We start from the raw sequence: 23,143 nt of genomic DNA, 5'->3' as shown, positions 1-23,143 counted from the left end.
GACTTATACCAATGGCCTCTCATGTATAAGTTACATATAGAATAAAAACTGGTAGCTAAAGCCACACTCTTTACCTGACAAGAACACGGTTAATGATGACAATCATGTATTTTAATGTGGACATTGAGGTACTGCACCAGCATCCATCCATCTATTCATTTTTTGAAAATGTAAATGCATTAGTGCACACAATTTTATATTATAAGCATTACAAATAATAAAGTAAACATAAGTGTGTCAGGTAAAGATTTTATTTGTATACAAACTCCTTGTTTTGGAAATGTGATACAGTGCATCCGGAAAGTATTTACAGCGCATCACTTTCTCCACATTTTGTTATGTTACAGCCTTATTCCAAAATGGATTAAAATCATTTTTTTCCTCAGAATTCTACACACAACACCCCATAATGACAACGTGAAAAAAGTTTACTTGAGGTTTTTGCAAATTTATTAAAAATAAAAACTGAGAAATCGCATGTACATAAGTATTCACAGCCTTTGCTCAATACTTTGTCCATGCACCTTTGGCAGCAATTTACAGCCTCAAGTCTTTTTGAATATGATGCCACAAGCTTGGCACACCTATCCTTGGCCAGTTTCGCCCATTCCTCTTTGCAGAGCCTCTCAAGCTCCATCAGGTTGGATGGGAAGCGTCAGTGCAGCCATTTTAAGATCTCTCCAGAGATGTTCAATCGGATTCAAGTCTGGGCTCTGGCTGGGCCACTCAAAGACATTCACAGAGTTGTCCTGAAGCCACTCCTTTGATATCTTGGCTGTGTGTCTACGGTCAATGTCCTGCTGAAAGATGAACCGTCGCCCCAGTCTGAGGTCAAGAGCGCTCTGGAGCAGGTTTTCATCCAGGATGTCTCTGTACATTGCTGCAGAGACTCCTGACTAGTCTCCCAGTTCCTGCCACTAAAAAAATCCCCACAGCATGATGCTGCCACCACCATGCTTAACTGTAGGGATGGTATTGGCCTGGTGATGAGCGGTGCCTGGTTTCCTCCAAACATGACGCCTGGCATTCACACCAAAGAGTTCAATCTTTGTCTCATCAGACCAGAGAATTTTGTTTCTCATGGTCTGAGAGTCCTTCAGGTGCCTTTTGGCAAACTCCAGGCGGGCTGCCATGTGCCTTTTACTAAAGAGTGGCTTCCATCTGGCCACTCTACCATACAGGCCTGATTGGTGGATTGCTGCAGAGATGGTTGTCCTTCTGGAAGGTTCTCCTCTCTCCACAGAGGACCTCTGGAGCTCTGACAGAGTGAACATCGGGTTCTTGGTCACCTCCCTGACTAAGGCCCTTCTCCCCCGATCGCTCAGTTTAGATGGCCGGCCAGCTCTAGGAAGAGTCCTGGTGGTTTTGAACTTCTTCCAGTTACGGATGATGGAGGCCACTGTGCTCATTGGGACCTTCAAAGCAGCAGAAATTTTTCTGTAACCTTCCCCAGATTTGTGCCTCGAGACAATCCTGTCTTGGAGGTCTACAGACAATTCCTTTAACTTCATGCTTGGTTTGTGCTCTGACATGAACTGTCAACTGTAGGACCTTATATAGACAGGTGTGTGCCTTTCCAAATCATGTCCAATCAACTGAATTTACCACAGGTGGACTCCAATGAAGCTGCAGAAACATCTCAAGGATGATCAGGGGAAACAGGATGCACCTGAGCTCAGTTTTGAGCTTCACGGCAAAGGCTGTGAATACTGATGTACATGTGATTTCTCAGTTTTTTTTATTTTTAATAAATTTGTAAAAACCTCAAGTAAACTTTGTCACGTTGTCGTTATGGGGTGTTGTGTGTAGAATTCTGATGAAAAAAATGAATTTAATCCATTTTGGAATAAGGCTGTAACATAACAAAATGTGGAAAAAGTGATGTGCTGTGAATATTTACTGTACTTTACTTTTGCATACTGTAGAAAAGACTAAGTTTATAACATAAGCCATGGAAGCATTTTATCTTCAATAAAATCTTGTCCTTGTGACTGAATTTCAGAATTTCCATTCTGGAAAGTTGATGACAGCCATTGTTTCAAGACTTTGCTGCTTTTCTTTTCATCCTGCACTTTCAGTTTTGCTCTCTTTCTGAATTCTGCCCCAGATGGTGCATTTTTTGGCTGATTCATTTCCACTCCTGAAAAAATTGTCCTTGTGTAAAAAAGCCAAAAAATCCATGCCAGTTGTTTTTATTTTAAACTTAGGGCCCTGCGTAACCACATTTACAATTTTTTTTTTAAACTACCACATCTTGTCTTGACAAGATGATACGCAATAGATAGTTTTGGGAATTAAAAATTATGGAATAAACCATTCAAATGCTATGCGAAAATAAATTAAGACTACAAGTACTTATAATTATTGTATTATTCGGGATTTATATACTGTAGAAGTCAAGCGATATGAGCGTAATTAATCACTTGGAATCACTATTGTAATGCCAAATCTGGAATTTTCCTTTAACACATGGTTTATGCTGAGTGTGTGAGAGAGAAATAGCAAATGCTTTTTGCCTGTGACTGAGCAAGACAGCGCAAGCTGTAGAGATGGGCAAAGTAAATGTACCGCTCAGTTTATTTAATATATACACCCACAGTCCAAAGACATGCAGGTTAGGTGCATTGGCAATTCTAAATTGTCCCTAGTGTGTGGTTGGTCTGTGTGTGTGTGTGTGTGTGTGTGCCCTGCGGTGGGCTGGTGCCCTGCTATTGGTTTGTTTCCTGCCTTGCGCCCTGTGTTGGCTGGGATTGGCTCCAGCAGACTCCCGTGACCCTGTAGTTAGGATATAGTGGGTTGGATAATGGATGGATGTAAATTTAAAAAACAACATTTTATATGGCCTTTTTAAAATAATACTGAAAATTTGTAAATATTTGGTTTTTATTTCTTCTGTATATACCCCCACCCCCAACTGCTGCCATGGCCAGGTTGGCCTTATGGGAAATCTGACCCTGATTGACCTCAGATGTTCACCCCCTCATGAGATATAACCAAAATTTAGAAATAAAAGTAATATAGGCTATGGAGTGCCATTTTATGATATTCCGAGATTGCTGATCATGATTGTGATATTTTTTAAAAATTTAATTCTTTATTGTTGGTCCTGGCCCTCTAAGAGCCACTCCCAGGAGGTTGAAAATGATCAATTTCAAACCTAAGCATGTGAGGTATCGTTTTAGATTATTTCAATGTCCATGATTACGAATATTGTATTACTTTTGATTTTTGTTTTATTACAATTGAGAATATTTAGACTAAACATTTGAATTGAAGCACATTTTAGTATTTCAAATATCCGATGCATCTGTTCGTGTTTATGATGTACTGCTACCTCATGAATTAAATCGTTACTTTTCCACGGAACACCGCAAACGTTGGTGGCTTAAGACTTTTTTGAAAATGATTCCTCGATTTCACAGTTGTGAAGAACCAGTGCCTTATCGTGACATGCTGAATGCAACGCCAAATTCTCAAAGCGAGCACTAATACAAAATATTCTGCTCCCACCTCAATACAAACCCGAAAGCTAAGTTGGGCCAACTTTAGAGACCAATGAACCAAACACTGGGGCTAAAGGAATTTAATAGGAGAGTTAGTGGGGAAAGCTCACATTATCACAAAGATAACATATTGACTCTACAAAAAGCACATAATCGCTGTCTGGTATATAGGGGTAACATAAAATGACAATGATTTTTTGTGCCAAAACAGCTTACTGATATCACTTCTGAGTAATATCAGTAATATATTACCTCTGTTGCTCGCCGCGATATCTTTGTTCGTGCTTGTATAAATAAGGAAGTTGTGGGATGATCCCTTGTGTGTCCTGTCACTCTTTGTACTTTGGCGACGGTGCCTACAGTTCAAATCCATCCCAGCGTGCAGCGCGCCCTAACGGCTCCACACCACACACCGCATTGCCGGTTTGCAGCAGGCCGATTGGATTTGGGGTCCTTAGCCGGTCAACCGGGTCGAACCGATCCACGACAAAGAAAAGGACCCCATTTATGTGTCTGCTAGCACAGCCTCCCCTACCCCGAATTCAGACTGGCCGCATATACTTCGTGTGAACGACCGGCGGGTATTCATCCACACTGTTTTCTCGGAACCGAACCGACCTGAATTGAAGGGACATTACACCAGGCCCTCATGGCCGAACCGCTGCAGCCCCAGACGCCGAGTAGACATGAGAAGAGCCTTGGACTTCTCACCACTAAATTCGTTACCCTTTTGCAGGAGGCGAAAGACGGGGTTTTGGATCTCAAAGTGGTAAGTGACGGGGGACGGGATGCCGGCTGCTCGTGTATTCTTGGCAACTCAGTGGAGCAGCGGCCTACTGGTATGGTGTGGCTGTCGGGGGACCCAGCTGTTTAAGGAGGCCGTACAGATGTGGGCGGAGGTTTCGGGGGCTAATAGGAAAGGACATTTAAACATAAACATGGGAGGGCTGGATCCAATGATGTCCGCATGTATCCGCCTGTAGTTAGTCGCATGGCTACTTGCTGGTGTTGTTTATTTACTTGGATCTGACTGCTGGGCGTCCTGACAGTTCACCTTAGCATCCCAAGTATAAACACGCAGATATTTACTTAACTGGCTGTCCGGAACCATTGGGGCTGCATAGTGGAGTGGAGTACCAGTTAAAATGTCGTTGCTAATGGCTGATCATTTTTATTTGGTGGGGGGAATCCCCTCCACGACTTGAGTCTCAGATAAAAGCGTGTTGCAGTCAATGTGGACTGGTGGGCAATACTTCAAAAAGGTAGGCAGATTGAATTTTTCGTTTGACATCAGCTGATTGGAATACTGGCGCCGGGATCATGTTTGGCTTCTGTTGGGGGGGAAATGCTACAGAATAAGGTTACTTGAACTGCTGCGCTAGAGCACAAGAATGTCCACAAAACGGAGAATTCAGTAAATCGAGCTCGTTTAGTAATCTTATGGCTCAGTTGTCCGAGTGTCTCATCTCGATAACTCTTAAAAATTGTCAGGGTATCGATCTGCCATTTCAGTTGCACTCCTCTGCATAAGGAGATGGCTCACTAGAATCCAGTAAAAGTGGACTGCTGTTTCATTATTTGTAAGATTCGTAAACCCGACTTGTGTATAAAACGCAAGTGCTCCAAACAAAACGGAGCCAGCCACTAGTGAGGCCAACAAGCAGTTTATACTAAAAGAGAATAAGACAATTTGGAAATAAACAGTTTTCTTTTATAAATTATTGACAGCTGTTACTTTATTAGGCCCCTTTCATAATGAAAACATCACAAGCACATTAAAATTCTTTACAAGCACAGTGTACTGTTCATCCTTTTCTAAATGTGTGTATATATATATATATATATATATATATATATATATATATATATATACATACACACACACACACACACACACACACACAGAGTATATACTTTTTTTTTTTTTTTACTATAGGTAGGGCATATTACTTGTTCAGAATAAAACATGCTTGGGCAACTACTTTTCACTTATTAAACCATTTATGATTTTGATGTTTTTATGAGGTATCCAGAAGTATTGATGCAAACAGGTTTTAGTGAGCTTAGGTTATTGCTATTGTTAAATGACTATGTGTAAGGCATCAGTTGTGATCTTGGGACTGTTTTAATAATACTGTAAGGATGGCTTAAATGTAGAATGGTACTAAGATTATAATATCTGTGACTTTTTACTTGTAATTATCTCTGGTTCTTTGCCTCTGTTCAGGTGGCAATGCTTGTGCTGTCATGGTTGAGAGGGGGAGAGGTAGACAAATGTTCACCTTCCACACACTCCACTGTTTTTAACCCTGAACAAGTCACTTCACCTGCTGCAGCTTTAAATGTTGAAATAAGTAAACAGTTGTGCTTGTGTAGTGCTTTGGAATGGGCACAATTATACATCAGTATGAAATGTAGAATTTATTTTAGTAGTGCATATGCTGCTGCTACTGTAGCATATATTAATCAAATATTTATGTCTATCATTTAAATTGTTTTAAACCAACTGTAGTGTCCAAAGCGCAGAGTTATTAGTAAGGAGTGCTAAAAAAACACAAACAACAAGGCAATTTGGATCCACATCCAGTGTTGATTTTACTTTTTAAAGAATTACAGTTATATACAGCATTGAGATAAAAATAATACAATAACATTTTCCAACAGAAGGCACTTCAAGTTTAGGAGGAAAAAAAATGAATTAACAAAATTATTGCAGTATATTTGTGGGAGAGGGAAGTAGTCACATTGTAAAAAAAAATGCTTATTTTTTAAGCAACAAATATTCATGTGTTTCTGTTCTAGTATAATAAGATGTATTATAATTTACGTAGTTGTGGAGTTATTGTTAAATTAAGCACACGTCTGAGAAATTGTCCTTAAGAGCTGCATCAGTGGTGCTCAGTGTGCCTCATGTGACAGGCTGATTTTTGTCTTTAACTGAGAAGAACAAATGTATAGTTTCACTTTTTGTACTAATGATTTATCAATGCTGGACTTTATTGTAAAGAAGGTTTTGCTTCTTACAGTGATGATAATCTGTTAACATGATTAGTGTTTTATATATATACAGTATATATATAGACAAATGCTTTAGCATGGAACAGACTGCCAAAGCATCACAAAGTTATATAAAACCAAATTCCCCCACTCTCGCAGACATCTTGAAATTACTGCTCATTTGTAATGTAATGCATGGTTTTTAGGATTTCCCTACAATTAAATCTGAAATTATTCAGCCTTGATGTTGAATCATCTTTCGTTTTGTTTCATTTTTACTAAAAATGTGTGTTGTATTATATACCGTAACCGTTTTTTCATGTTGTATTACTGATTTCTATATGCATTACTTCCAGAAATTAATTCAGTGTTTTCACGTAGTGAGTATTGCTGATCTAGAACTAGATTTTGTGTTGCTTGTTTTACTGTTATGTACCTGGTGTGCTCTATCACTTTCATGCAGGTGATGTTGTAGATATGGAAATTTGTATATATTTCATTTTGTGTGGAAGGTCTAAAATGTGTCTTGGTTTTATTGTGAGGTTCTTGACAAAGCTTGGTTGGTCATGTTTTATATGCAGCAATAAAAGTGAAGCTGCTTATCAGCAAGAGTTCCGGGGGCATTTTTTTGAACATACTGTTTTATTTAAGGTATCTAATGTAATGGTCTACAGTAGGTTTGAAAATGTTATGTAGTGTTTTGATTAGTTTGTGAAAGCTGAATCACTGAGGGCACCAACATTTTCTTGGTAAAAAGTAACTTGAGTTTGCTGCACCTTTTTAGGATATGGTGAAATGTTTTCCTGTCTCTGAAGAAGTTATCTGAACTCCAGCAAAACTTGCATCACATTAGCAACAGTTTTTCATTACAAAAAAATGAATACTTTTGTTACAAATTAATTGTTCTCTTAAGCTAAGCTCTTATTTAATTTAGGTGGTCATGTACAGTAACAGCAGCATTAATTGAATCTTTACCACTGGTCACTGCTAATTGCAGGCATATTTGTTCCCTTGCTGTTAAATCTAAATGCAGCATGTAAATTGGTGCATTTATTCTATGGTTGTATATAATTCATGTGCAGCCAAATTAAATGGAAAAAAAAAACTTTTTAAAAAATAATAATATAAGTGAGCTAATGACTTTGCATGTACCTTCTTAAAATACTTTGTTCATCTGGAGATCTTATGAATGGTTCTTAGGTCAAAAAAATAAAAACTAATCTAGCCCATACCAAGTTTTATCAGATTTAAAGTTCAAAGTGAACTTCGCTTATGGAAAAAAATTTGGAGTTAAGTAATTTAAGACTGAGAAGAAACACAGGTCATACAATTGCTGTTTTCATGAGCTTTCTGCTTGTACACAGGTATATGTAACTTAATTCATTTTACATGACTCTTACCACTGCTAGAGGTTGTTGTCCATGCAAGATTCAAACTCTGTATTCTTGCTCATTCATCACTTTTTTAAATTCGCTGACTCCCCTATTGATGGGTCTCTTCTATTCTTGTTTTTGTCTTTTTCCCCTTGCTCTCAATTCGAGCACACTGCTTCTGCTGTGAGAAACAAAGACCAACTTTGGTAGCTATTGGGTAAGAATGATAAAAAAAAATGTGACTGTTACTGTGGTCTCGGATAATGGACAGATGGTTTAGGGGAGATAGGCAAGCCATCTGAATGCACCTAAACCTTAATGTAAGATGTTAGTAATGTTTCAAATGACCCAAACCTTATGTGCTGTATACAGATTTGTGTAGCCCTATTTGTGTTCATGAATTACTTGTAAACATTGCCATTTGTTGTCATATTTACGAGTAATACCGGGAAACAGGCAAAAACAGACTTATCTTGTATACCATCTTGTATATAGTATCATTTTACTCCCTCAAATTTTCATAAAACCACCTCTGAACATTCTTTGGTTTCTTTCTTCAAATATCTGCACCGGTAGGAGTAAATGTCAATGAAGTGGTGACATCCCAATCACTTACTATTGTAAACGTATAGAATCTTGTAGAAGATAAGTAGTCAAAACATAGCTGCCTTATTGCTAGTACATGCTTCTTGTTTTTAGTATTTTGTTTTGCACAGTAAATTTCTCATCTTTAACTTGTTAAGTTCACAAGTGTTTTTGTGACTTGCCTTTGATATAATCAGTGCTCAAGTAATGCCTCTGTCTACCCATTCCTGGTCCTGGGTGATTCTCATATACTGTAAGTGGATAAGCAGCATAAGAAGTACAGCATGCTAGTTTTTATTTTTTGGCATGGCAGGTAATTAATCCAAAATAAAGAATAAACACAAATAGTTAGACTAGAGGTGTCAAAAAACCTGAACATGTATGCAGACTATATAGTGAGGGAATGATACAAAGATGAGTAAGCAATAGAAATGGTTCACTTTATAAAGAAAGTTGGATCCACAGTTGCTTTTTTAAAATTGGTCTCATTCTAAGCTTGTTTGCCAGTGTTTTTGCAGTGGTAAGATAAGAGAATTGCTGCTGTTATGTAGGGAGTGATACTATATTGGCCTTGTGACAATCTACTCATTTTATTAAAGCACCTTCTTTACTATCTTTTACACTGTTCAGGCACTAGTCATCACAGGGTACATACATCCATGTTTAGTTACACTTGAATTCTTTAGAGGAGAAATGTTATCAACTCTTATGGTTTGTCATATTAGAGGAAGCAAAAGTACATGGAGAAACTGATGCAGGCACCACACAAAGTATGAAATCCAGATCCTTAACATTGACAGATCTACAGTATAACATTGCTCCAGTCCCTTATTTATAGCAACAGGTGGAGGTATTTGAGGCAAAAGTTGTCACTTTAATTAACACAAATGCCCAAATATGAGCAAAGGTTAATTGCAAATACCATATAAACAGTAAAATAATAAAAGTCTAGTGCCCAACAAGCTTTCCTAGAAAACAGTTCCTGTCCGTTCCATGGAATGAATCCACTAGCACAACATGTCAAACATTTGTCAAATTCTCACCTCACAACTCCAGGCTCAGCAGGTTCTTTCATATACACATTGAAACATTTGAAATTTCTTAAAACTTCATGCTGTAAAACAACCAAATGACAGTCGCTATAGCATGCTTGACACATAACTGAGAAACCCAATTCTCGGGAAGTGTGTAGACTCATTTCAAAAGCATTGAGCATCCACACTGTCTATATATGGCCATTTCTTGTCTGAGAACAAGCTTACTTCTTGATAAAGCTATTGCAAGGCGAATTGTGACTATAAATGAGGTCCAGCAGTTACTGGATGTAACTAAAGATGACTTTTGATAAATCAATAATTGCCAATATGTTATCTGTTATGGGAAGCTTGAAAGCATCCATTCAGCACTCTTACAAGCTGTGGTTGAAGTAAGAGACAACTGTGTCCTTGCCTGCAAAGTGTTGTGAAATGCCATATGAAGATACTGCAGATATATATAATGTAATGTTATTGTCTAAGACCATACATGGAAAGTTTTACCTCAAACACGTAGCACTTTCTCTAGTGCAGATCAAACAGTGCACACTAGACAGGGCACACCTTCTTAATCATAAAGTATTTGCTTGTAATATCATGTTTTCAGAATTGGGGACCACCAATCTTATCACAACTGACAAAGTGTAATAATTTTTGGGAGAATATTCAACATGAACTTTGAATGTATACTGTTATTCTGAATTTGCATTACTATTTTACAAACTATACAGTGGTGTGAAAAACTATTTGCCCCCTTCCTGATTTCTTATTCTTTTGCATGTTTGTCACACAAAATGTTTCTGATCATCAAACACATTTAACCATTAGTCAAATATAACACAAGTAAACACAAAATGCAGTTTTTAAATGATGGTTTTATTATTTAGGGAGAAAAAAAATCCAAACCTACATGGCCCTGTGTGAAAAAGTAATTGCCCCCTTGTTAAAAAATAACCTAACTGTGGTGTATCACACCTGAGTTCAATTTCCGTAGCCACCCCAGGCCTGATTACTGCCACACCTGTTTCAATCAAGAAATCACTTAAATAGGAGCTGCCTGACACAGAGAAGTAGACCAAAAGCACCTCAAAAGCTAGACATCATGCCAAGATCCAAAGAAATTCAGGAACAAATGAGAACAGAAGTAATTGAGATCTATCAGTCTGGTAAAGGTTATAAAGCCATTTCTAAAGCTTTGGGACTCCAGCGAACCACAGTGAGAGCCATTACAGGGCTCTAGAGTGCAACCTAATTTCTCAATGGTGCGACTAAAAAAAATCAAAGGTTGCACTGGTGCGACCAGCCGTTCGAGGGAGAAAAAAAACGAAACTCCGTGACTCTAAGTCTCCCTGTTGTTTAACAACAGACACACATTAGGCCCATATCGTGGTCTAAACCAATCAGAGATAGTGAAGGGCGGATCCCGCCCCCCCTCTGATTGGCTGTGGTCCAGATATTCCTGTACGTGTATGTACGTTTGAAAATGCATGTGATGCAGTCAGGCAGAGAGTGGTGAGTAGCCCATCAGGTAAACAGTGGATGTAGCCGTGGATTATGAGAGAAGATGAAAAGAACGATTGACAGCTTTTTCATTAAGAATGTTAAGTTAGGGCCTGAATCGTCCGAAAATCATAACCAATGCTGTGACATGGAGCCGTCAACCTCCCAAGTTATAGCAAGCCCTGGTCCGGAGACGGCATTAGATAATGAACCACATACGATCAAGTCTGAGCCCACTGAAATTAAAAGGGGTAAAGTGTATACATTTCGAAAAGAGTGGCTTGACCAGTTTCCCTGGCTAAGATACAGTAAAGCCGATAATATAATGCACTGTATTTACTGTAAAGAGTGTGGGAAGACCATGGCCGGCAGTAGTGCATTTGTGACTGGTTCTAATATATTTAGAATTGAAACGCTGAAAAAGCACATTGTAAATGATTAACTAACAATCTGGTCAATATAAAGTTCTTTATTTGAAGGCAAGCACAATTCTACAAGAAAGGTAACTTACTGAAAAAGTGTTGGTGCTTAAAGTGCTTTACTGAGCATAAAACACATTACATTCCGCGATAAATGCACTGCTCAAGTGTCCCCTCTCCCTGCTGCCTTTCAGTGGCAGGCAGCAGCAAACAGATCATCAGACGAGGCCGCGATGATAATTAAGTTTAACGTTGTCTACAATATTGCAAAAGAAGAAATTCCCTTTACTAAATTCAAGTCCGAAATAATTCTTATGAAGAAAAATGGCTTGAACGTCAACCCGACGTACAGCAATGATGTCGCGTGCCAATTTATAGGAGTCATCGAGATACATTGGAAAAAAAAAGACGTCTGTGCAAATTGCGAACAGTGCGTACATGGCATTCCTGATCGACGGAGGCACAGATATCGCCACAAAGGAATGCGTCATTATGTACGGTCGTATCTTGCGGAGAGGAAGACCAGTGAATATACTTATTGGACACATTGAGGTCGAGCATGCTCATGCCCAAGTCTGGAAGATTTTGATGCTAGAGGGAGTGTGGCCAGCTGGTTTAGTCAAGGCCAAAGATCAAGAAGGCCAAACTACAGGAGTTGGCCATCCGAGGGGCATGTGACTGCAATGGAGGATAGCCCTTAAGACATTGAGCCATGAGATGTTCAGTTTGAACCCCTTAAAACACTTAATTTAGATTTTCTTTTTAGTTAATTTATCTTGAGATTTTTTAAGTTTAAATTTCAGCTCAGTAAAGCACTTTAAGCACCAACACTTTTTCAGTAAGTTACCTTTCTTGTAGAATTGTGCTTGCCTTCAAATAAAGAACTTTATATTGACCAGATTGTTAGTTAATCATTTAGAAGTCAATATTGCCTATATGGATAGCGATTAAAAAAAAAAACAACAAATAAATAAATAAATAAAGTGAACTTGTAAAACTGTGGTGTTAAATGTGATACGGTTAAAAATTTGGGTGCACCTAACTTTTGTGCTGGTGCACCTAAGAAAAAAAGTTAGGCGCACCAGTGCAACCAGTGCAAAAAGTTAGTCTAGAGCCCTGCATTATCCACAAATGGCAAAAACATGGAACAGTGGTGAACCTTCCCAGGAGTGGCCGGCTGATCAAAATTACCCCAAGAGCGCAGAGACGACTCATCCCAGAGGTCACAAAAGACCCCAGGACAACGTCTAAAGAACTGCAGGCCTCACTTGCCTCAATTAAGATCAGTGTTCACGACATCACCATAAGAAAGAGACTGGGCAAAAACGGCCTGCATGGCAGACTTCCAAGACGCAAACCACTGTTAAGCAAAAAGAACATTAGGGCTCGTCTCAATTTTGCTAAGAAACATCTCAATGATTGCCAAGACTTTTGTCTCATCAGTCCACAAGGTATTTTCCCAAAAGTTGAACTTTTTGGAAGGCAAATGTCCCGTTACATCTGGCGTAAAAGGAACACAGCATTTCAGAAAAAGAACATCATACCAACAGTAAAATATGGTGGTGGTAGTGTGATGGTCTGGGGTTGTTTTGCTGCTTCAGGACCTGGAAGGCTTGCTGTGATAGATGGAACCATGAATTCTACTGTCTACCAAAACATCCTGAAGGAGAATGTCCGGCCATCTGTTCGTCAACTCAAGCTGAAGCGATCTTGGGTGCTGCAACAGGACAATGACCCAAAACTCACCAGCAAATCCACCTCTGAATGGCTGAAGAAAAACAAAATGAAGACTTTGGAGTGGCCTAGTCAAAGTCCTGACCTGAATCCAATTGAGATGCTATGGCATGACCTTAAAAAGGCAGTTCATGCTAGAAAACCCTCAAATAAAGCTGAATTACAACAATTCTGCAAAGATGAGTGGGCCAAAATTCCTCCAGGCTGTAAAGACTCACTGCAAGTTATCGCATAAGCGCTTGATTGCAGTTATTGCTGCTAAGGGTGGCCCAACCAGTTATTAGGTTTAGGGGGCAATTACTTTTTCACACAGGGCCAGGTGTGGCAGTAATCAGGCCTGGGGTTGGCTACGGAAAAATGTACTTTTTGGTGGCGTAGGCAGTGGTATGAGCAGCAAAAGAGAATTGATGGATTGGCACTCAAAAGTTCAAGTTCAGAAAGTGCCTGACATAACAAAGAAGTGGTCAGATCTCAAAGTCAAGGTGAAAAGGTGAGTCGTAGCTCACTGTCTGAGTGATATACGGAAGCATGAGTGAAGAAAAAATGGTAAAAATGTAGACTTTTAATCTTGAAATTTCTAGCTTTATCCTGTAGATTGTGTCATTAAAGTAGAATGTCAAACTTCAGCTTAAAAGTGATGTTTAATTTACTAATTTTCTTAAGTCCCTTTGTAACTAAAGTAGCATGTTAAATGCTTCATGTGTGAATCACTACGTCGTACTTAACACTAGAATTACCAGAGCCTACGAAAAAACTCGTAAATCCGGCCCACCTTAAATCCCTTCACACCTCTCCGTCAGTGTCTTTTGTCTTATAAATATGTCAATAAGCCCAAGCAGCAAGCAGCCTGCTATACGGTACTCAGATGTGGCACTTGGTGCCACGGCCCACCTGCCAAGTTGTTTTGCTTGCCTAAGGTAAAGTCATCCCTGATGGAGGATCGCAGGAATCATGGGAAAGAGGGGTCCTTTCATCTGATTAGTGCTATTTTAGCTTTGATTGGCCAAATGGGGGAGGCAACTTGATGAATGAGGTCTACAGGACTCTAAACAAATCCAAATCATATTGTTTGATATCATCTACTGTTAAATTCTACTCTGTACTTCTAAAATTTTTATTTTTATACTGTATTGCGGATTTGTTCTGTTCTGTGTATTGTACTGTATTGTATTGACTCCCTTCTTTTTGACACCCACTACACGCCCAACCTACCTGGAAAGGGGTCTCTCTTTGAGCTGCCTTTCCCAAGGTTTCTTCCATTTTTTCCTTACAAGAGTTTTTTCTTGTCTTCTTAAAGAGTCAAGGCTTGGGGGCCTATCAAGAGGCAGGGTCTGTTAAAGCCCATTGCGGCAGTTGTGTGATTTTGGGCTATACAAAAAAATTAATTGTATTGTATGCCATTACCCCCACCACCACAAAATGGTCAAGAAGTTCTCCCAGTTCCTGCCTTGATTATCTGGGAGTGAGCAACCTAGAATTGTATAGAGTAAATAATTTCATGTGTGTTCTTTGTCTACAACAATCTATGTAAACACATCGTTAAAACAGAAACGGTTTTCATGTTTTAGTTATAAATGACAAAATGTAGACATGAACTGTATAATGTGTGAAGGCTGATGGCCAAATATCAAATAAACACTTTCACAAAACGTGCAAGTACAATAAGAAAAAAAAACTAATTTAGTAAGGCATTCTGTGCAACAAGACAAACAGCAATAAAAGCTACTTTAAGGAATTCAGACCTTTAACTTAAAATAGATTCCACTTGAGTTTGGAAAGCGAGCTTATTTAAAATGAAAAAGCTTATGGTTTTAACTGGAAAAAGAAAAGATAAAGATGAATTTGAAATTGTCTGTCTGGTACACCAGAACAAAAATACAAAACACACACCAGTATAAATAAATATAGTAAAAATATTGTAGAAATATAGTGGTAAAAATATAGTATATTATAATTATATAGTATAAATATAGTAAATGTATATATGTTTAACTACCAATATCATTACGTTTTTGTAAGACAAATGGTGAAAACTGATTTTTTTTTTTTAAATTAAGGTTGTTTCAGGTTTATTACAGAAGAAAATAAAACAATATGACTGACTTGGAATTATGAGAAGCATTTTATTTTCCATATGTATAGATACATATCTTTACATATTTTATAAGTTGAAATATGTATTTTCAGGTCATTCTCTTTATTTTAGTATTTTTATGGGCACTAAACATTAAGCTTATGGAATATCATTTTGTCAAAAAAAATGAACAGTTAACATCTGTAGTCTCTTGTTTAATTTATTAAAACACTAAAGTTAGCACTTTAATATAGTGCACTAGCTGTCCCCCACAGCTCCGCCAATGTAGTAGTGAAACAGGACAAACTTCAAAAAGCAATAAAAAATAAAAATGTAATTCTGGCCAAATGGAAGCTAGGTACGCTCCAACATCAAATGCTGGCACTGTATTGAGTCATGTTCAGCTCTGACAGGACAGCGTCCCCCACATGGGGAGAAAAGTGCATTGCTGTGATATCTCTGGCAATGACCAACGACCATCTAAAACACATATAGCTCTGATCTCTCTCTCTCTCTCTCTCTCTCTCTCTCTCTCTCTCTCTCTCTCTCTCTCTCTCAAATGTTAGATGTTACTCCTTAACAATCTGTTGATGATATCTGTTGAAGAAACCAGTATCGCTAGCTAAGTGGATCCAAGATGCGCTTCAACACGTAGCGAGAGATAGACTGACTCGAACGGAAGCTGGCATGTGAGTGAGGAGAGCCCTGCCCCCTTAGCCCTCAGTCACTATCTCGGATTTGTGCAAATAAATCGGTACCACAAGCGAACTATGATACTTGGCACAATGAGAGAAATCGCAAAATCAATCGGAAAATTCAAGCAAATTATTGAATAAAAAAGATCTAAATCCGTTAAGTAGTTCTCTCGTAAAAAGCAGACAGATAGGCGTTGCATTTTATTTATATATATATATATATATATATATATATATATATAATATATGCCAGGTGACAGCCAGAATTCCACAGCTGCTCTTCTAAAGAAGCAGTGTTGAACAGCCTAGCATAACGCTCAACCTCCGAGCGTTCAGCTTTAGAAAACGCTTTTTCAATTGAACCAACTTTTTTCTTACTTTTAGACTCATGTCTCTATCTAACGTACTAAACCCCCAGTTCCTATCCATTTTTCTTTCTGCACAAAACCAATCAGCACATGATAAACGTATTTGTGAAATTAAAACTAATTATAAGCATAGACCTCTGAATGTATGGCATAATTAAACTGTATAACGAATTTTTTTTTTTTTAAAGTTCTGAAAACTCTGAGGTCTAGGTTTATAACTACAGTAGTTTTAATTTCACAAAGACGTTTATCGTGTGGTGATTGGTTGTATGGAGAAAGACAAAGGATAGGAACTGGGGGTTTAGTACGTAAGACAGACACAACAAACATGCAATAAAGAAAGCCTGCTCAGAAAAACACCCATTGAATTCTGCGTTCGTGTCTCCGACCTCCAGATCACGAACCCAACATTTACACAATATTTCAGTTAAACCTGTGCGATACCCATTCAGATATCCAGTTTTTTGGAGCTTCGTCACACCTGCCATAAACTTCTCTACACTGAACGTAGACCTGAAGACCCCTTAATGCAAGGGGACAGCACTTCAGCCACGCCACCGTGCCCCCCGCCAGCCATGTCTAATACATGCTTTAATGCATTTCATCGTGAAAAAGATATCAAGTGTTTATCTTAGTATTCTAAATGTTCATTGAGCAGGAATATCATGAAGTCAATGTGCAGCGATTGCTGCTGGCGCTTCCTCAGTGCATTAACAACTGGGTTAGAGGAACACTTAATATAAAGAAGCATTTAATGTGCTACATTAACTTATTACGGGGTTTGAGAAAATCTCGTAAATGAAACATTAATTTTAAGATGAAATTTAGTTTGCGACATTCTACTGATAAAATAAACTACGAGAATAAAGTGAAAATGTCGACTTTAATCTCGACATTTACATTTTTTTGTTTTCACTGTGTCCGTATTTTTTTAACGTGGCCTTAGTATGCTCCCGTAGGTTTTTCAGGGCCTGTTGTGCCAGTTTTAATCAAGCAATGATCCATTTCTCATCCGCGATGCTACTTGTTTCATTTTCAGCAACGCGCATATAGCGAGAACGTGCTTACCGCAGTCCATTATGGGTTACGCAGGTAATTCCTACTGACGTATTCGAAATTCCGCAAGATGGTACATTTCCAAAGAAGTAAATATTACCAATGTTTTGGGGAAAAAAATAATCGCGTCTAAGGGAAGATTTTTATTGATCGTTCATAACATTTGAAAACCATTAGAATGTTTTCTTCTTTATTTTTAATAAACTGACAGTGCGAAATTAACTTGTTTTATATGAAAAATTCTCTAATCAAAAACGATCTATAGACAGATCATCAAAATTGATGTCACGCAATAAATTTCTTAACTCCTCAATATATCACAACCTACGCGAAATCGCAGAATTCAGGAAAGATTAACTGCCTAACAAGCTTTATGTGGGGAAAACAATTGCATTGTAAGTGAAATGACTGCATTTTTATGTAGAAAAAATGAATTTTATCAATAATACATAAGTTATCGATTATAATGAAAAATCATCAAATTACATCGTAATGTTGGCATGAAAAAATGACCGCATCTCCAAGCGTGTAAATAGTAGGGTAAAATACTTATGTAAGACCACAAGAGTGATTCCCCTTTGAAAAATCAGCCGTCATTTTGTAAACAATATTGAATACCAATTTGAGACATGAAGAACATTCCTAAGTAGACTGTTTCCGCACGAAGTGCGCACCAAATGTTTAAAATTTGAAAGTAGTGGTAAAAATGTGCCATGCACAGCACATATAATTATTGTTTCTCCAGAAAATTGCACTTGTCCACTGACAACTGAAACCAGAAAAACACGCTTGTCTGACGGTCAATTTACCCGTGTCGGAAGAGTCGGGCATTGGATTTCCGCACCCCTGGTTAGCAAGTGCATTCCTTGAGTACATGCAGTACTTCTTCCTATCTGTTGGCTTCTTCTTACTCCTCATGGTACAGTATAAAATACACACAAATTCAAGCCAGAGTGGATTGTCAAAGAATTGGGCTGGGGCTCTTGGTGGTGAAATATGTGCAATATTGCAGAGAACTGGGTTTTCCTCTTCAAGGTCAAACTGCAATTTGCCACTACACTCTGGTTTGCAAAGCACAAACGGGCAAGTGCCATACCAGCCCACTTCAAGCCCTGTTTACAACACAAGCCCAGGGCAGTGCAATACGTTGTTTTATTAAAATACTTGCGCAGCTTAATAAAGGGTTCCTCTGTGACTAGAACACAGAGGAGGTGGAAATTGTACTTTACATAATTCACCATTATTTCTTTTTGCTAGTTTTCTTTACCTTGATTGTTACATTTAATTACTTTAATTGTACAGCCAGTGAATGTCAACGCGCTATATAAGTTAAAGTAAACCACAATTTAGTGTATATTTCTTCTGATTTAAACTCTCCAAAGGTTTGTAACAGTACAAGATTACAGATCAAAAGAATTACATTCAAATCTGATTGAAGTTATTATTTGTACAGGATGTGCCACAGAGTTTAATTATTTTTATCTGAAATTTTCATTTTTCCTACTAAATACCAGTTTGAATTGAAAAGAATACAGTTTCTGTAAAATTATTTGTTTTCAATGACCATTAAGAAAAGTCAAGGTCAGTCAAAGAGAATATCATGCTCGTAATGGACATCAGTTCAGACATAAAAATTAAAGATTTAAAACTTACCAAATATGTCAGTTTTTCATACAAATGAAACATGCCTTCTACATTTATGGGGCATGCCAATAAAAGGAAGCAGGAAGTAAGGTATTTTATCACAGATTCTTGGTACTGTTTTCTTGTTCCTGTTCAGTGGTCTGATTATAGCTGCCATTGTGAGGATAGTTTGGACATTTTGTACAGGTGCATTGCAAACTGGCAGTTGCACTAAGCTTTGCTCATTTTCCTCCTTTTCCCTCTTCAGTTTTGTTTCATCAACATTTATATTGTGCCATGGCAATATAACAAATGGCTCTGAGCACAAAAGTGTGCTATAAAATACAGTAAGTTGATTTAACTATGCGTCAACCATCAAATCATTTTAACTATATGTGATTCAAAATGTGCAGCAGCAGTATGTATACTTTAATTTTTTTTTACTTATTTACTCATATCAATTCTTTTTAATATGCTGTACTGACACACATACTAAATCACATAAAGACATAGTGGTTTGATGTCAAATGCATACTCCAGTTTCTTATCTAATTCCCATTCCCCCTACAAATGGTACCTTGTATACAGTGTGAAGTTCTGTGTTGCGTTGATCCTACTGGTTACAGCCATGGCTTGTACTCCGATGCATGTTAACACCAAGCAAAGAAATCGGACTGTTGCCACATTTTCATAAATTGTCGGATTTGCCATGTCTGTAAAAACATTACCTAGGTGAAATTGTGACCCATGGAACCTTTGGCAAGGGGTAATTGTGGCAGTGACTGGTTTTTAACTGTTTTATTCCATGTTGTTATATTTACATAGGTTGCAGAACGAGAGTCATGCAAAATCGCAACATGGTGCATGTTGGTCAAGCATGCAAGTAAGAGTTCCAATGAACTTTCTGTATGTGATAATAATCTGAACTAATTACACTACATTGTATTTTTAATCAAAGTCTTAGATTTTTGAAAGAGTTATTGCCATGGTGGCAGGCAACACTCAGCATTATACTCTTTCTTTGGCATGTTGTGTGTACACATTATATGAGCTGACTGGTCATTTTTGATCCCCGGAAATGCATTGTATCAATTGAACTGGCACAGATTGTGATACTGAAATGCTCCAAAGCAAAGTATGTTTATTTTGTTATTTTTCTAGTCTAAATGATCTATTTGAAAAGCCTCTCCTCTTGAATGATACACAAATGAAGGTAAATGAATTGAGCCTTAACAATTTAATTGCAAAGCAATTTCATGTGCTAACCTTCATCCACATTCATCATTCCCGGAACTCACAATAAGGCAAAATTTTACAGGGGATGCACATATTCACTCATTAACTTACTGTTACAGCTGAAGTTCACAATTTTCCTGTTAAAATTCTGTATGCCACGCTTTTCTTCATTTTCACCCAACTGCCAAAATGGCCATTGCACAGCCTACTCGTAGATCTTAAAAGGTTGGGTGTTTATCTAGTGCAAAACAGCAGAAGTTTCACTTTGAACAGTTGTTTTTTTGTCTCTGTATACCTTCATGATTGCTTTATAGAGCATATGTTTTTTTTTCTTCTTCTCAAAATGCTGTGCAGTGCAGATCATTATTTAGTCTATTTCAGCCTTAAAATGCCCCATCTGCCAGCTTTGAAAAGAGCAGTGTTTTAAGGCATATACATCTTTTCTCCGTATTGTATCAGTTGTTTGATAAAACTTTTGTCCACAAAGGCATGCCAACCTACTGTTTGTCCCAACTCAATAGCGTGTTTACATACTGGCTGCTCCTTCTCCCAAAATGTAACTGCAAAGAGATGCACATGTTACTCTGGCTCTTGAGTGACTCACACTTAACATGCAAATAACATTCCCAAAATGCATACTTGCACTTGTCAAATGAATAATTTTTTCTTCTTGTGCATCAAAGAAATGTTCATGTTATATACACCCTTACAAAGCAGATTTTTTTACTTTTACACAGCACTATAATTAAAAGTATTGTAACTTTTTTGTTTTTTAATAATGAAATATTTTTTAATAATAAGTATATTTTTTTTTCAATAACACAGTTTGTATATTACAAGGTCATTACTGGCCCTTTATAATATGTGAGAAAAAAGATTAAGAATTTAATATATATGTGTACATACATGCAGAATTAAGAAAGAAAACTTACGCTTTTAAAGGACAGGCAAGTGTTTTTCAGTGGCTCAGCACTTCAGCAAAGTTGAGGTCTGTTGGCTTCCAACGGCCTTATATTCATTACTATTACTAGGGCTGGTTATCAGCACTGATATCCCAATTCAACTCAATTCCGAATTCACTATAAAGGAGCTTCTTTAAGTCAGCTGCTTTGTGCACACACTCAGTTTTGTATTGCAGGCTCCTCTTAAAATTCCAAAAGTTGCTCACTTGTTTTGCTAGGTGAGGCGTGCTGCAGACTTTTTGCACTATAGCAGTATAGCTAGCCACATGCTTAAAGAGAAGAAACATTTGTTGGACTTGCCAACACTCAGACTTCTTATTGATGCGATCATGTAATGGAACAGCACATTGGAAATGCAAGAAAGGTTTTTGGAACAGCAGCCAGATATCTCGGCAGCTCTGTATATAGGCAGCGAGGTTGCTCTTGGTGCGACTGGCATGCAACACGCTTGTCTGTAACACATTCAGCGCATGTGCCCAGTCATTTTCAATGTGTGATTGTCTTTTAGGAATCTGCTGCCCTGGATCAGCTGTTACAAGTTAGGTCTACTCTGTCCACTGGCCTTAGAGACATGACGATGTTTTATTTAAGATCTTCATAAAGCCTAGGCACAATAACTTCACTCAATTGCTTTCTGGTTGGAATAACACGCCGCACTTCGAAAACATGTATCATTTGGCGAAAGCCCTAATTTTCAACAACAGTGTGGCGTCTCTTATCTTTACAGATAAAAACTGCTATAGATTCAGTTATTTTTTTTTGGGCACAAAGCAAATTAAATGGAAGCTAGGAGTACCCACCGTCTTCAGTGTGGATTGTTTAGACTGTACTTGTTTAGATATTGATTACATTTATGGGTAATACATGATTTTTCAAATTTGTTGTGTTACAACAATTATTAACATCTGAGTTGCACAGCTTACATTTGGCTTTGTGTTTATCCAGTCGTTCTTTACTAATGCTCCATTTTAATCTGTAGTAAGTCTACACATCTGTCTTAAGTGTTAAAGATGGTGAGTTCAGTTAAAGAGGGCACACAACTTTATGTGGGGTAGTAAAGTGCCTTTCCCATAGAAAGCCTTAACAGGCAAATTAGTTACATCTACATCTAAATATTCCAGTAGAATACTCTTTCTTTCACACTTGAGAATATGGCATGACATTTTTGAAATGAAACTGGTAAAGCATGTAATAGATAAAGGTAAAAATAAAGCCGGATAATCCAATGGCAACTGCACACCTGGTTATATAAAAAGGTACATATTATATACAATTATATGCAGATAAATTTATTTCACTTAGTTTAATTTAATTAATGTGTGCATCTCTCGGGATATGTATGTGAGCATTAATTAATTTATTCGTTCTTTAATCTCCTAAAATATTGTCATATTATCAGCATTTGAGAGGACATAATATAACAACTTTGTTGTCCATGATGATTATTCGTCATATTTAAGTCAACATGCACTATATTATATCTTTTCAAACATCAACAACTAGCTGAAATATCCAGCAATGAATAAGAGGAAAGTTTTTTTTTTTTTTAAATTGTTTAAGAAAAATATACCCATCTCTATTTCCCATCTTCTTGCCTCCTCCAATCTCGTACCAGTTTCTCAGACACATTGAATTTTGTTGCAGCAGCGCAGTTGCCAATTTCTTTCTCTGCTTCAACGATGTTTAATTTAAAGCCAGCTTCATTTTTTTCTTCTGGTCAAAAGCTCCATCGTAGATAAGGGATGCTATTACGATAAAGTTGTATGAGGGTGTGAGATACAAAAAACACAAAGTGCAAACGTTGCTTCAGAATAATTCGGGTATTACCAGGTGCTCACGTAGGTACAATAGAGAGAGAAGCTAGGAGCACACACTGATACAGTGCATTGCCATACCCACACACAAAAAAAAGGCAGTGCTCCGTGGTTACTCTCTCACGTGGGTGTTAGCATATCATAATCTCTTGGACCAATAGTGTAAGTTT

The 23,143-nt window shown here is 37.7% G+C and overlaps 1 protein-coding gene across 1 annotated transcript in view; it reads left to right on the top strand.

Annotated features, from left to right (window-relative positions):
- The first annotated feature begins 3,838 nt into the window (after positions 1–3,838).
- Positions 3,839–23,143, top strand: part of e2f4 (E2F transcription factor 4) — a 69,491-nt gene continuing 50,186 nt past the window's right edge. The window contains exon 1 of the mRNA XM_039763229.1: positions 3,839–4,272. Coding sequence (XP_039619163.1) covers positions 4,153–4,272 — 120 coding nt within the window. The 5' untranslated portion in view covers positions 3,839–4,152. The remainder of the gene's footprint in view (positions 4,273–23,143) is intronic.

This window comes from Polypterus senegalus, chromosome 9, assembly GCF_016835505.1.
Source record: "Polypterus senegalus isolate Bchr_013 chromosome 9, ASM1683550v1, whole genome shotgun sequence".
Lineage (NCBI taxonomy): Eukaryota > Metazoa > Chordata > Cladistia > Polypteriformes > Polypteridae > Polypterus > Polypterus senegalus.
Note: the sequence above shows the minus strand (reverse complement) of the source record. Positions and strands in the feature narration are given on the sequence as shown.